Source organism: Eutrema salsugineum, unplaced genomic scaffold (assembly GCF_000478725.1).
Source record: "Eutrema salsugineum unplaced genomic scaffold, Eutsalg1_0 scaffold_6, whole genome shotgun sequence".
Taxonomy (NCBI): domain Eukaryota; kingdom Viridiplantae; phylum Streptophyta; class Magnoliopsida; order Brassicales; family Brassicaceae; genus Eutrema; species Eutrema salsugineum.
In genome coordinates this window covers 4,967,262-4,981,870 of record NW_006256547.1, presented here as the reverse complement: position 1 = coordinate 4,981,870, position 14,609 = coordinate 4,967,262, and the positions used below count along the sequence as shown (strand labels likewise).

The following is a 14,609-nucleotide window of genomic DNA, read 5'->3' as shown; positions in this document are numbered from 1 at the left end:
ATTACAGAGGTAATGTTGCATGTGGCCCCTTCCCTCTAAAGCTCCTTTATTAACTCTTTTGTCTCTAAAAATTTCACTCTCTTAAAAAACAAATTTCATATTTCAAATTGGATATTCCGAGAAAAGATCATTAATGTTCTCTGCTCCACAAAAAAAAAAAATGTAGGAGCGAGTATACATATATATTTTGGTCTAGGCCATAAAGAAATACTCCCTCCGTTTTATAAAGAATGTTGTGTTGACATTTTTCACACAAATTAATAAATAAGATAAAAAGTTTCTTATATCCTTATTAATTTGCAGAAAATAACTTTTAGAATTATATTTATAACTAATTTTCTGAATTTATTGAGGTTACAAATAGTATTTTATGTCAAAAATTACATTAGAATTCTAAAACGACATTCTTTTTGAAACAAAAAAAATATCAGAACGACACTCTTTATGAAACGGAGGGAGTAAATAAATTAGATGTATAGGTGAGTTTTAGAGGCATAAATCTTGTTAGAATTAATAACTTTTTTTATTTATTAGTTTTAGTGAAAGTTATGCTAAGTCCTTTTTCTGTTTGTCAACCACGAAAATAAAAGTGGGTTTTTTTGTTTGTTTTCCTTTTTACCCCATGTAAGTAAAAACAAAGTCGGAAAAAAAAAAAAGTAAAAACAAAGTCTAAAGCCAACAAAACTAAAAGAAAAGGATAAAAACATTTTAAAAAAAAAAAAATGTAAAGACTACAGTTCCCTGTATAAAAAGCATTTGAAAACCAAATGGGACAAAAAAAAACAGTAGAATGTTGTTAAAAAAGTTTTTTAAAAAAGAAATGAATAAGAAGAAGAGAAGTTTTATTTTAGAGTATGGTTCAACGAAGTAGAAGCGTAGCTATTTTTATTTTTCACTTACCCTATTAAATTTTTTTAAAAACTCTCTCTCAGACACACACACTCTCTCTCTGCTCATAATACACACAGTCCCTCTACTCTCTCTCTCTCTTTCTCCTACAAGTAGACTTTAAGACAACTTTGTCTCAGTGTTGAGTAATGTAATAAGAAACCCATCTGGCCATTTAATAGAACCGGAATATCTCTCTCTCTCTCACTCTCTATTTAGAGATCTCTTCTTACATCATCAAACTCATTCGCCACAACAGCCATGGACTACGTAAGCAAGCTCCTTCTCTTAATTTTCTTCTTCTTCTTCTTCCCTCTTTTGGGTATACAAAGTTTTAAACTTTTCATTTCTTTTTGCAATTAGGAATACGGAGGAGGAGAGTACTACAGGAGAGGACACGTGCCGGCGTTCGGGAGCTGGGACTGGAACGACGCCGTTCCATTCACTCAGTGCTTCGACACAGCAACCACTCAACAGCCTTCTTCCATTCTCCATTACGCTTCTTACCCACAAGATCGCGATCTTTATCTCGCCGGCGATCTTTACGACAACCACCACCTCGTCGCTCCGGCCGTCATCCTCCTCCCTCGACGCCGTGTACTTCTTCTTTCTCATCCCTCCCTTCTTTGATTTAACACTTCCCCTCGACTCTATCGTCGCCGTGAATTCATATGTTCCTGTTTAAATGGTTTCCAGGCTAAGGTGGCTCAGGAGCCGAAGAGAACCGTCTCCAAGGACCAACACAACTTCAAGATGGAGTCGCGTGAGGAAAACGCGCCGAGAAGCTGTCCAACGCCGGTGGTGAGACGGAGGACGAAGGCTCCGAAACCTGTGGACGAAGACTTGTACAAAGTGTCCCCTCAACTTCTCTCCGTCAAATCCACAAAGGTAGAATTACTCTTTTAGTTTTTTTTTTTAATTTATTAGTTAGAATGTCATCTTGAATTCGCTTCGAGTATTGTTGTTAAGGATATCAATGGTGAAAGATAGATTTGATAAATGTAATAATTGAAAATGCAGAAAAGAGGAGGAGGGTTTGGGTGCATTTCAAGGTGTTTTTTGCCAACACGGGTTCTTTGAAGCCACAAGCATGAGAGATTGAGTCAGACAACACTTTTGTTTTTGTTTTCTTCTTTTTTTCTTTTCGTTCTAATATTTTAATATATGAAAAAAAAACCGTATGCTTGTGAAATTATGTATGTATTTTATGCGTAGGAAAAAAAGGAGATGAATTCTAAAGGATAAGCTTATTATGTAGCTTTGGGAAAAGCGAGCCATGTTGTATTACATAAACTATATATAAAAAAAAAATTAAGACTTGTTTTGCAACTTCTTTATATTTTTCTACTGTTTTAGTAATGTAACGGTTGATTTGGTGAGAGATTAGATTAGATTAGATTTGTTGAATAGTTAGATTAGATTAGCTTCTTCATCTACATAAAGTTTGACTTGTGGCAGAGCTATACTTCTCCCTTTTTTTTCCTTTTTGTGATTTGAAAAAGAGTGGACTATATTTAGAGTTTAACAAAAATCGGATAATGTATCTAAATGATAAGGTTGCAATTTGGCGGAATATTGGTGTAATTTAGCATCTACTGATGAGATTTTGATTCTAGCTCCATAACTGAAATATGATTGTATTGGAACTACTTTAAACTATATGTGGCCAAATCTAAAAAGAGTTTGGTAATTAATTTCAACCGTTCATCAATTCAGTTTTCTTGTGAAGTGTATATACTTCCCGTTTTTATTTGTTATTGAGATATTCTTTTTGTCAACTGAACATTTAAATTCAAAACGAGGGTCAAAATAGTAGAATCTTTTTTTTAAAAACAAAATAGTATCCACAAATCTAATTATGGTTGATTATGTTAAAAAATAGACCAGAAAGTTACCGACGTGGAATAAAGCCAAAAAAATGAATAACTATTGGGGTAGTTGTCAAAATGCACCCAAACAGTTGGAGAAGATGGTTACTCGTCGAGAAACTGTGAGTTACCGTTGAGGTCGAAAATTCATCGACAGCAAGATTTTAAAGACCCATTTTGTTTCAAACATCCAAGAAAGAAACTTTACAAACATGTATTTGGTGTTTAGACCTGTAGAAGAGTTCTCCATCCCATAAATCATCTCCTTCATTGTTCATAATTGGTTTAGATATCCTCATGAGGATGGATCTTGGAGAATGTAGGCTTATATTGCCATAATTTCACTTCATTTTCTTGGAGAGAGGTAGCCTTTTGGTTTGTTTTTTCCCTGTCTGAATTCTTTTTTCTTTAGCATTTTTTCTACTGATTTCTCAATAGTGTTCTATACTACGCCTTTCATAAAAGCAGTCGCATAACATTTTTAGTTTCATCGTTGAGGAAAAAATGAAGAGTTTAATGACTATATGTAACGTTAAAGTATATAGCAATAATAAGCATAATGTTGGGCGTGACTCTTAAGGGAATTATGACACCTTTGTCGTTCTTCTTAGCTGACAACTATTAAAATCCAGGTTATAGGAAGCGTAGTATGAATTTCCTAATAAAAAAATTATCTTCTTTTTAGTACTCCATCTTTGTAATAAGAATACAAAAGAAAACACACGTTCAAATAAAGGAAAAAAGTAGGTATTCAAAAAAAGAAGAAGAAGCAAAGGTGGTGGGAATTATTGCAATCAAATGAAATTAAAGAAAAAGACCCATGCTTTAAAATTAGTGAAAGAAAGAAAGAAAGAAGGCGTTAAAACGTAGCACTCTTAAGTCTAAAGCACAGTTAAAGACACCACGCCACTAGATTGATTAAATTAACTTCCACTTTTTTACTTTGTTGCGCGGATATGATGTTTTAATATACTAAACTTTACAGAATTTAAGGTGTAAATGGTTGTTAAGATGGGTTGAAGTTTGAACTAAGTGCTCTTGTAGCAGTAAAAACAAGAAAATCATAAAAAAGTTCTATAAATTTGTAACGAGTGTGCTGAAAAAAATATTATAAATAGTTCTACTTAATTACTAAAAACCTAACAAATGAAATGAACTTCTTACATACAGAACCATCATAAACAATTTTATTTATATTACTTTTAATATTTTGATAGCTCGAATTTTGATACCTAACATACTCAACCGTAAATGCAAAATAAAATATATGGTAAGTACGCGGTAATGTATATGAGATTGAATTTACAAATACCAAATGATCACTACAAAAACGAAAACAAAAACAAGAAATTAATGTTCAATAAGTAAATAAGAAAGAGATAAGCAATGAGAAATATACGAAAATGTAACTTTGTTGCTCGCAATTTCGGATTAACGATGAAAGACAATTATTGTAAACAAATGTTTTTTTTTTGTTTCCGCATAACTTTTCAAAAATTGAGTTAGAGGCACAATGAGTTTCAAATTTCATTTCCGGGCATCGTATTCTCAAGACCACCGGCACTGAAGAAAAAAGAGCGATCTGACCGGCGGAAGAGGGAAATCGGAGATGAGCGGCGCGAGACTGTGCTCTCTAGTGGCGGAGCTAGGTTACAAAGGCGCCGGAAAGTTGGACCCGGATAGCTTCGAGTGGCCGTTCCAGTACGACGATGCTCGCCCTATCCTCGATTGGATCTGTTCCTCTCTTCGCCCCTCCAATGTCCTCTCCCTCGCCGAACTCTCTCTGTGTGTTTTTCTTTTCCGCTCTCTTTCTCCATTCTTATTCTTTCTGCTTCGACAACTCGAATGTTTCACTTTCCCGATGTTGTTTTTTTTCTTTCGGATTCGTTTGAATTTGTGTTGGTTTTTCTGAATTTAGGTATATGCCAGTTTGATGAAGTTCATATTTGTCTCAATTAGCATAAATTTATACTTTCGATTCTCGTTGCTAGCTAGCTTAATTTCTCATTGATCAATGCTTTTCTGCATTTTAGTTTCGTGGAACATATTAACAATAAATTAGATAAACTTCATCTGCCATTAAATTCCCTGTGTTCTCTGGCATGTACTCAATCCACCAATTATAAAGGTTTGCAATTGTATATGCCCTGAAGAATTTTGTGATTGGAAAGCTTCATCCTAGCTAATCTTTGTAGTGTACTTTGGTGGTTATACTGCAAGACGCTTCTCCCTAGGTAGTTAGTTCATATATCAGTGGTTAATGGGTTGTTTTTTTTTGTTTCTGGATCTAGATATGAGCAATTTCAAAGAGAAGGGAAGCTCTTAGAGGTAACTCCTTGTCCCATTCTGCTTATGTTTTCTTTCTCGGCCTTGAGAGTTCATCAAACCTATGTGCGTCCGCCGTAAGATGATATTTCCTTGCCTTCGCATGGTGCATTTCTTTTTCCATGGATTCAGGGCGAGGATCTAGACCAGGCCTATGATAGCATATCAGCATTTTCGTCCCGGAGAAATAACCAGGAAGCGGTTTTTGGAGCAGAAGAAAGCATAAAAGAAGTAAGGTTAGACCTTCATATCACACATGCGGTTCTGTATTTTCTGTTTCATGCTTTTAGGGAAATTTGTACTGCTATAAGGTTTTTGAGAAAAAATTGCCAAGGACTTGGTTTTACGTCACTTGGAACAAGTACAACTGTCCAGGTTTCTTAGTGTGTTAGATCTCCTTAAGTGATCGAAGTATATTATGTTGTACACTACGTGTGATTGACATATGGAGCAATGTTGAATGTTTTTTGTTCCATGTGAGAATTGGCGTAATGTTGTGGAGAAGTTTAGTTTCATATCACTTATCTCCTTAGGTCATCAATTAGATGAGTGCTTTAGGTCTCTTTCACCTTGTGGTGTTTTATATACATGTGTTTTGTTATTCCTTGTGAGAATATTCTGGAGACGTTGTTTCAATTCACTTGGATTTTCAAGTACGACTACATTCAGGTTCTTGTTGTGTGAGATCTTCTTATATCATCAGAGGTGTTCATAAGTGCACTAGATTTTGTTGACCTGGTCATGTATACCAGTCATTACATCAGTACCGCTGACAGTTTCTTCTTAATCGATAGAGATGCAACTTTGGCGCATAAAGCTGAAGCCTTGGAGTTGCAGAGACAGCTAAGGCGGTTACAAACTCAATATGATTTACTTACTGGCCAATCTTCAGCTCTGATACAAGGGAGACGTGCTCGAGTTGCTGCAACTTCTGCTGTCACTGGACAGATAACAGCGATAGAAGACAGCTTATCTGCTCGAAATTTGCAGGTTTGTTATATCTCCACATACGAGTGTGTGAGGGATTTGCAATTCTTTTTCTTTGATAAGTTTGTGATGTTTCCTTTCGGCATTTTTCTGTGATTTAGATGAATGGAGTTCTAGGAAGATTGGCTTCCACTTCTCAAGAGCTGGCTCATTATCATTCCGGCGAAGGTGACCTTCGTATCCCTTCTATATCTTTTGGTTTAACGTTTCCATATCTGCTGAACTACCGAAAATCTGCTTTGAAACTGAATTTTGTAATTGGCCTGAATGCAGTATACTTTCAAATAGCATAATTTGGGTGAGGAACTTTAGCTGCATCATATAGTTGCTTATGAATTGGTTTTAAAGATTGATTAGTTTGTATTTGTAGCCAGAATTTCGTTTATGGAACTTTTCTATTAGTTATCTGTGTTAAGAGTTCCACGGAGGTAGCTAGTTGTATTTTCTGTGGACATCTTCTGTTTGATAGAAAAAGATTTTGGGTTTTGACAGCTATGTTAGCAAACAATTTTTCGAACTAATGATTTTCATGGAATATGTAGCGTTGTAAATTGTCATTAGCCAACTTAATTGGTTGCTTCGTATGTGCAGAGGTTGGAATCTACCTAGCATACTCCGATTTTCATGCCTACTTAGCTGGAGATTCAGCCTGCACAAAGGAGCTAAATCAGTGGTTTGCTAAGCAGCTAGACACAGTAAGAAAATGCATTCGTGGTGAATACATTGCTGATGATTTCGATTTCTCTTCATCTTATAGAAAAGTTAACTTAGTTGATGTACACTGTTTAATGTAATTTATCTACTATCATGTCAGGGACCATACCGTTTAGTGGCTGAGGAAGGAAAATCGAAATGCTCATGGGTTAGTCTTGATGATACATCAAACATGTTGCGAGGTAGCTTTCCTACAATGTGATTTTTGCTTTCATATACTATTGTTTTGCCTGAAATGTGTATATCCTTGTTCAGTTATGTAAACCCCCCTTTTGGTGCATAAATTCTTACTTGTTTGAAGCTATTGTGCATCTATAACTTGTCCGTTTACAATGGAGCAGATTTGGAAAAGTCACAACATCAACGTGTAGCTGAACTGCAGCGGCTTCGATCCATGTATGTATTATGTGGCGGCACTATAACTTTTAGCTTTCACTTTGACCATTACTCTAGATTTAAAAAGGTATTTTAATCCAGAAGCAATGCATACATGCAGGCTCTCTTTTGCTACATGGCCAGACTAAAATATAATGGAGACCACTTATTGCATAACAATTTTTGGAATTTTCACGCATACTACTTTTCTCACTCTCAAAGGCATTTTCCTGTTGTTCACAGATTTGGAACAAGCGAGAGACAATGGATTGAAGCCCAGGTCGAGAACGCTAAGCAACAAGCTATTCTGTTGACACTCAAATCTCAAGTAACATCAGTTGAAGCTCATATTCATTTTGATCTACATTCGCTAAGGTAGAGAAGCATGAAACATCGAAGCAAGACATTGACAATAAGCTTAAGTTGTCATACTTTATTCCTGTGATCATGTTCTTTACCTGTGCAGGAGAACGCATGCAGATTTAGTTGAAGAAATCTCGACCCTTTATCAGAAAGAAGAAAAACTCTTATCAGAGGTCTGTTCATGTACCCAATTCTTGACGTTTCATGTTTCCAAAATTTAAGGAGTAGGCACTTCTTTGAGTAACTACATATTTGCTCAACCTGTTCTTTTTTTTAGACTATTCCTGAACTATGTTGGGAGCTCGCTCAACTCCAGGACACCTATATCTTGCAAGGTATTCGGCTATAACTCTCTGCTCTCTACCTGTAGCTTTTGGATCATTTTGGGCGCTCATGTGATTTTACTTATCATAAACTTGCAGGTGACTATGATCTAAAGGTCATGCGTCAAGAACTGTATATTAGTAAACAGAAAGTGGTATGTTGGCCTTACGTTTTCTCTGTATTTCTTTTTATTAGATTTCTTCAAAGATATGTTAGCCACAAGACTGCATGTTTTCCATGTTTGAGATACCAAGATCACTTGTCATTCTGTTTCTGATATTCCGAATATTTTGTTGCAGTTCATCAATCACCTGGTTAATCAGCTTGCAAGACACCAGTTCTTGAAATTAGCATGTCAGCTAGAAAAGAAAAACATGCTTGGAGCATTCTCTCTGCTAAAAGTAATCGAATCCGAACTCCAAGGTTACCTCTCCGCCACAAGAAGCCGTGTGGTATGGTCACATCCATTGTTACAGTTCATGCTTCCCTGCAATTATGGGATTATGAAACTAATTTATCTTTGCACTATATATACAGGGACGGTGTTTGTCACTGATCCAAGCTGCATCTGATGTCCAAGAACAGGGAGCAGTGGATGACCGTGACAGCTTTTTACATGGAGTTAGAGATCTCTTGAGCATTCACTCAAGTAGTCAACACTATCGTTTTACACAGTTATTCCCTTTTGTCTGATATTTCTCAACTTAATTTAGGCTGATGATCTTCAACTCTTCCTGTTATAGATGCTCAAGCCGGGTTATCAACTTATGTCTCAGCTCCAGCCATCATTCAGCAAATAGTTGCTCTTCAATCGGATCTGTCATCTCTTCAGTCTGACCTCGAGAATTCCCTTCCAGATGACAGAAATAGATGCATTAACGAGCTGTGAGTCACCATTCACCCAGAATCCTCATAGCATTCCTCAAGTATCTACGATGCTTATACATATCACTATTGCCTATCTCCGTTTCGCAGGTGTACGCTTATTCAGAACCTGCAGCAACTACTCTTTGCGTCTTCAACTACAGCGCAACCCATATTGACACCATGGGTAAAAAAAATCTTAGTTCTCAGTTACCAAAATTAGTCCTTAATCTAAAACCAAGACCTGGAAGTTTAACTCATGTTGTTTCTCCAATGTACCAATAGCCGCTGATGAAAGAACTTGATGAAATGGGGAAAATCAACTCCAAACTCTCTACAGCAGTGGAGGAGGTAACGCTTGAGCACCGCGAGAAAAGGGAGGCGAGTCTTCATCTCCTAATTTTAATTCCTCTCCCACACATAGAGATATCTGTGTCATAGTGGAATAGAAAATTTGTAAAAAACCACATCTCCTTTTTTTTAATAAATAAACTACTATTGTTGCTGCAGATTGTGAAGCATCACTCAAAGGACGTGGAACTTCAAAGGCGGGTATTTGTTGACTTTTTCTGCAACCCAGAGCGATTAAGAAGCCAAGTGAGGGAACTCAATGCACTTGTTCGTGCTCGCCAAGCCTCATCATAGGTCCTCACCAACAAGTACATAGCACAAACGATCTCTCTTAATTTATTTTTTTCTTTCAAGTTAGCCAATTCACTTGCTCTATGATTGTATACTGAAGGGTTTTGACTCCGTCTTTATCTAGTGGATTGATTGCTTCTTCAAGATTGTCTATTTACACAGATTGCTTTTCTACTTTTTCTCTGTTTCTGAGATGTCTATTGATTTTACTTACTGCCCCTTATTGTATTGTTTCTGACTACGTTTCGTGGTTTCTATGAGCACCCATTTCCATTTGCTTATCTTCTCTTTAAGTTATTTGAGCTTTTTCTCTGCTTTTCTTCTTTCGTTTCAAACTTTGTAATACTAATGTAATAACTTATATTACGGCTAGGGGGTAACCTTTTCGGCTTTTCCAAATCGATCTTAAATAGATGAAGATGAACACCATAATTAATTATAGTGAAACATCAGATATCAAAACACTCTTGGTGGAAAAGGGGATTGCAGTTCATGAGCTATTCGCTATGGATCTATGAATTTCTTATGCTAAGATCTACATTTCTGTGAGACATTGAATTTGATAGTGCGAAAAAAACCTGAAATCTATGCGAACATGAATTCAATCCCGAGTGTATCTCTCAGCATCAAATGGCTGTCTCTGTGCATTCCAATTCGAGTCTCTAGAATCCGGTGAGTCATTCATTGGTGCAAAAGCTGCAACATAAGAGAGTTTACAAAACTGAGAAACCCGGAAGCAACGAAATATGTAAGAAAGATAATGTATTCAAAAGAATATCAGATGCATATCGGTCTATAGAAATCAGAGACACGAAATGACAGAGAGAACAACCACTGATAGTTATGCTATGCATCTCGAGCACAACATAGCACACCTCTAACGCAGATGGTAAAACGACAAAAGATATCCTATCTAATTTCATATCACCTCTCCAGTCTCCAGTAGCTGAAGGCTGAAAATACTAAGCAATTTCTCCACATATAATAATATATATGCTCGACCTTAAACCTTGTCCCAAGTGCAAACTGATGCAACATCGTTTGTTTCACACTACTCGCAAAAAATCATACTATAGCTCAACATTTGTTCATGCATGAATAAAGGGAAGAACCTGGAACACAAAACTCACCTTTTTCCCGCATTCTTCTTTCTCTGTCATATTCAAATTTGTCCCGGATTTGATTGACTTTCTCCCAGTTATCATCACCTTGTGTTGCTCTATTAAAACCCTGCTCCTGCTGTCATATTAGATTGTCACAGCAATCAAATGCCAAAAAATATCAGATTACAAGAAGAAAAAAAACGACACGAATTCTCAAACTGTAAGTCAGTAACATAAATTCAATTACCTTTGTTTGATCATTATAAGGCCGCCTGTTCCTGTAATGCCAAGTAAACCAAATCCATCAATATATACACATAAAATTGGCGAATAAGCACAGTACATGTTATACACAACATGGTAAAGAGAAAACCTGTATGGATTAAAATCTTCATCGTCTTCCTCAGCAGACTCGTAATTTGCATGATCCCTTGCAATTTTCTTCGAGTACCCTTCATCCCAGTAAAGCTTCTCCCAGTTTTCTCTAAGCTCGTTATACAATTCCATGTATTTTTTGCACCATGGCTCATGCTCCTATCGTTTGGAAAAAAAAAAAAAAACAGAACTCTCAAAATCAAAAACGAGATTATCGGGAGAATACCAATTCCAACTCGTTTTTGAGTACCATTCTCAGTCGCAATGCAAGTAGGAAAATCGTAAAAACCCTAAAATTTGTGAAAGTGATAGCTAAGGACTGACCGATTCCTTAAGGACGAGGCGAGTGCGGCGCATGAACTGCTCACGGAGCTGCTTGCGGCGTCTGTTAGGGATGTTATCTCTGGGGATAGTGAAACGCTCACGGAGAGGTACGTGATCGCCGATCTCGTGCATCTCTCCGTCGACGATCCACCACTCCGATTTCTCTTCCTTCTTCTTGAGCGGCAAAGAGGGGGACTTGTTTCGCCGTCTCGGCTGACCTGCCTCCGTTCTAAAGAACCGGAGAAGGGAAGCACTGTTCTGGAGCGACGGCAAGTTGGAACCGAGCCGTCTAGCGACGAAGAGCATAGCTGTATTTTCCGGCAGCTGGTTAAGTGAGAGCCGTCGCAAGTGAAAGAAAGCTGAGACGACCTATTTGGGTATATGGTGTACAGAACCGGTATAAACCAATATATTCGGTTTGGTGTGAAATTACCCAATTAAGAATCTCTCTATTGGTTATAGTAAATTCCAACTAGGATTTTACTACTACGTAAGAGTGGTTGATCATTTTATAATTCCAGTGATTTTACATAAGCTAATATTTTCACAAATTTGCTCGTAATTTTGTAACTCCAAGTTTTGCTCATTGTATAGACTATAGTTCTTCTGTAGCACAGTTAATTGAGATAAGCTCAAGTTGACAAAACAATAGAAAAAAATTATTGAGATGAGCTCATTTTTTCATCCTTTTCTCTTCCGGAGATTATCAATTTGTAACCTTTAAAACAATAAGGTAACCCACGTTTTAACAAGCTCATTTGATAATTTGTCTAACAATTTTGTAACATAAATAAACACTTATTTAATCTATTTTTAGTATTTGTTCCTTCAGAACAAATAATGTATATAGCATCCAATGATTGTTTGTACACATGATAGGAATCTAGAACACCAATAACTTTTTTTTTTTTTTTTGGTTTTCACCTTTCAGAACACAAATAACTTTTCAACTTAACTGTTTACATGTTTAAAAAAGCAACAAAAGGGAAGAGCTTGATTTATTGTAGAAGGTTTGCACACATCATATGTATATTCTCTTTAATTGGAATCAAGCTTGCTCTTGTAAGAGCCTTAGAGCCTAACGGAAGAAACAGTACCAACACTAGGGCCGGTCATAGCCGGATCAAGAGGAAAATAAAACGGATAAAACTCGTACCGGACATAGCAACTGCTATACAAAACACGACATCCCTTCTTGTTATGACAAGTCGTCATAAAGCTCCCCATCGCAGTTGCAAAGCACTGAGCGCAATCTAATTCGCTCAAGTCCCTTGTGCACTGAACCAAACCATTTAATGTCACAAAAGGTGTTAGCTTTGTCTTACCTTTACCTAACCCTTTACTCTTAGGCAAAACCGCCTCAGACCTAATCTTGTCAAAGAGTGCCCCGAGCTCGTTATCGAACGTTTTGGGATCTGTTTCGGTCACGTTAGCGACGTTGTAGTATATAAGACCAGCACCTGTGTCGAGCTTCCCTATGAAATTCTCTTGGCTGTAACGTAAGAAGCAGAAATCGTACAAGATTCTCGAGTCGGATTGGTTTGGACAGACTTCACGGATTTTCAAGGCAGCGTCTTGGATGCAGCTCGAGCAATCGGATTTGCTGATGTCTCCTCTGCATTGAGCAAGTCCGTACACATTTTCCTTGTTGTTGTAACTTGTGGAGGTTGTGGTCGTGAAGCCTTGTGAAGGAGTCTTTGAGACAAGCGTAGCGAGAATTGTGTCGATGTTATTGGAGATATGGCTGCTGCTTGAGAAGTTTGAATCTTTGTTGCAGAGTTGCCATATTGAATCTGCTGCTCTGCAGCTACATACAAACGCCAATAGAAGGAGACACTTTACTATTAATGTCGTCATTTTGTTTTGTTTTTTTTTGTTTTTCTTTTCAAGAACTTTATTCTTTGGTTTTGAGGTGTGATCATGATCCGAGTCTGATTTTATAACGAACGAGTTGAAGAAACTGAAACGTTGTTATCTATTCTAGAACGCGATATCTTTTTAGAAGTCGGTCAAAACGCACATCAGCAAGTGGGAAAATTATTGTTTAATGTAAAATACAAAAATCATAGACCAATGAAGTCTCTCTATTGCAGTCAAATACAATATTTTTATTTTTTTTCAATAAAATCTAGAAGTTCTGGACTTTCGGATTATATTTTCATTCAGCTCTTAGAATTGATCTTTAGATATGATGATTTAAAGATAACTCTACGTCTAAAAAAAAAATTAAAGAATCCCAAACACTTGCCAAATACTTGTGACCAATCAAATATATTTTGGTCAACTTACCCTCTCACAAGACATTTGTGTTTTGTTACATTTCGTGACAAAATAGATAAGATATTTTAAAAAAAATGGAAAATGTACGTGGAAGATTCCAAGATGGCATCACGTGGGGGTCAAAATGAATGGAGCAGAAATTGTTGACCGTTGATGTTATTGCTTCTTATTTTTTTTTCAAACGTCAACGTTAAGTGGCGCAATATCGACCACTTCTCACTTACAAAATGTCTCACGAGTAATAAATAATATCCCTACCATTAAGGGACGATGGTTCTACATTTCGATTCGGGTTTGATTTCGGATCTTTGGTTTATGATAAAAGAAAATTTGATGGAACATTCTATTTAGGTTTGGATATGTTGTTTGTTATTGTTTGAAATATACAAAAGACTAGCTAGAGACCGTTGTTATTTATTTTATTTCATCTTATGTGTAAATCACCTTTTACATATGTGATTTTGCTCAAGATTACGTTTAAATGTATTTAATGGCCGACCCATAATCTTGTTTCACTGGATGATCAAAAACTTGTCTTGGTTTCGGATGTAGGAAGATGTACTAACCAAAACTAATTAGTAGTTCAAAAAAGAAAAGAAAAAACGAGTGTTATATATATAAGATATTGGATTTACAAAAGAGTAATTGCATGCATGGAATAGAAGTTCAAATGTATATATTTAAGGGGACGATAGGATGGCATATATGCGTAAATAAATAAGGCGTAATTAACATGCGATTCAGACCATTCTGCTTCTAAGCAAGTGAGGATGAACAATCTTTTTTTTTTTTTTTTTTTTTTATAACCGTGGACATCCCAAAAACTATCTAAGAGGATGAAGAATCATTACAAATATGGGAAAGAAGCAGTGTCTTTGGAATAATGTAGCGTTTGCGTGTCTTCGAAATGAAAAAAAGTCGAACCAATTCGAAGAAACATATTTTTGTCCATCGAGCTAGACGGGACCGAGTCCTCAAGTAGTTCAGCCACCATTGGATTTCATCTTTAGCGGAAATTCTAGAGCCTGACGAAACAGCACTGATTTTGAGGATCATAATTAGGGCATCTCCTCGCAGTCTTATACGAAAATAGCTTATTATAGGAAAAATATCAGTTCTATTGCAGATCAAGAAGGTCATCAAGAAATGTGCTATATGTTCAAGAGACCTCAAAGTG

General features: G+C 36.5%; 4 protein-coding genes across 5 annotated transcripts; 2 read left to right on the top strand and 2 right to left on the bottom strand.

Annotated features, from left to right (window-relative positions):
• The first annotated feature begins 854 nt into the window (after nt 1–854).
• On the top strand, nt 855–2,207 carry LOC18012989. The gene is made up of 4 exons (XM_006395111.2): nt 855–1,158; nt 1,252–1,485; nt 1,585–1,776; nt 1,909–2,207. Exons 1-4 carry the CDS (start codon nt 1,150–1,152, stop codon nt 1,966–1,968), a joined length of 495 nt encoding a protein of 164 aa, XP_006395173.1. The 5' UTR covers nt 855–1,149; the 3' UTR covers nt 1,969–2,207.
• A 1,998-nt stretch (nt 2,208–4,205) lies between these two features.
• Nucleotides 4,206–9,526, top strand: LOC18012988 (AUGMIN subunit 3). The gene is made up of 18 exons (XM_006395110.2): nt 4,206–4,541; nt 5,048–5,084; nt 5,214–5,317; nt 5,876–6,071; nt 6,170–6,236; nt 6,660–6,763; nt 6,883–6,964; nt 7,124–7,178; nt 7,401–7,532; nt 7,624–7,693; nt 7,798–7,855; nt 7,943–7,998; nt 8,144–8,296; nt 8,382–8,493; nt 8,588–8,729; nt 8,820–8,895; nt 8,994–9,089; nt 9,219–9,526. Exons 1-18 carry the CDS (start codon nt 4,366–4,368, stop codon nt 9,351–9,353), a joined length of 1,851 nt encoding a protein of 616 aa, XP_006395172.1. The 5' UTR covers nt 4,206–4,365; the 3' UTR covers nt 9,354–9,526.
• Nucleotides 9,527–9,703: 177 nt separating this feature from the next.
• LOC18013086 lies at nt 9,704–11,517 on the bottom strand. 2 transcript variants are annotated; one of them, XM_024151342.1, is made up of 5 exons: nt 11,153–11,517; nt 10,827–10,987; nt 10,701–10,731; nt 10,481–10,589; nt 9,704–10,046 (listed from the first exon to the last, which is right to left on the bottom strand). In XM_024151342.1, exons 1-5 carry the CDS (start codon nt 11,456–11,458, stop codon nt 9,952–9,954), a joined length of 702 nt encoding a protein of 233 aa, XP_024007110.1. In that variant the 5' UTR covers nt 11,459–11,517; the 3' UTR covers nt 9,704–9,951. The 2 variants fall into 2 exon arrangements, with proteins under 2 accessions (XP_024007110.1, XP_024007111.1); XM_024151343.1 differs by having other exon boundaries at nt 10,481–10,586.
• A 462-nt stretch (nt 11,518–11,979) lies between these two features.
• Nucleotides 11,980–13,055, bottom strand: LOC18013155 (cysteine-rich repeat secretory protein 55). The gene has a single exon (XM_006395108.2). The coding sequence runs from the start codon at nt 13,007–13,009 to the stop codon at nt 12,224–12,226; it is 786 nt and encodes a 261-aa protein (XP_006395170.1). The 5' UTR covers nt 13,010–13,055; the 3' UTR covers nt 11,980–12,223.
• Between the last annotated feature and the right edge of the window lie 1,554 nt (nt 13,056–14,609).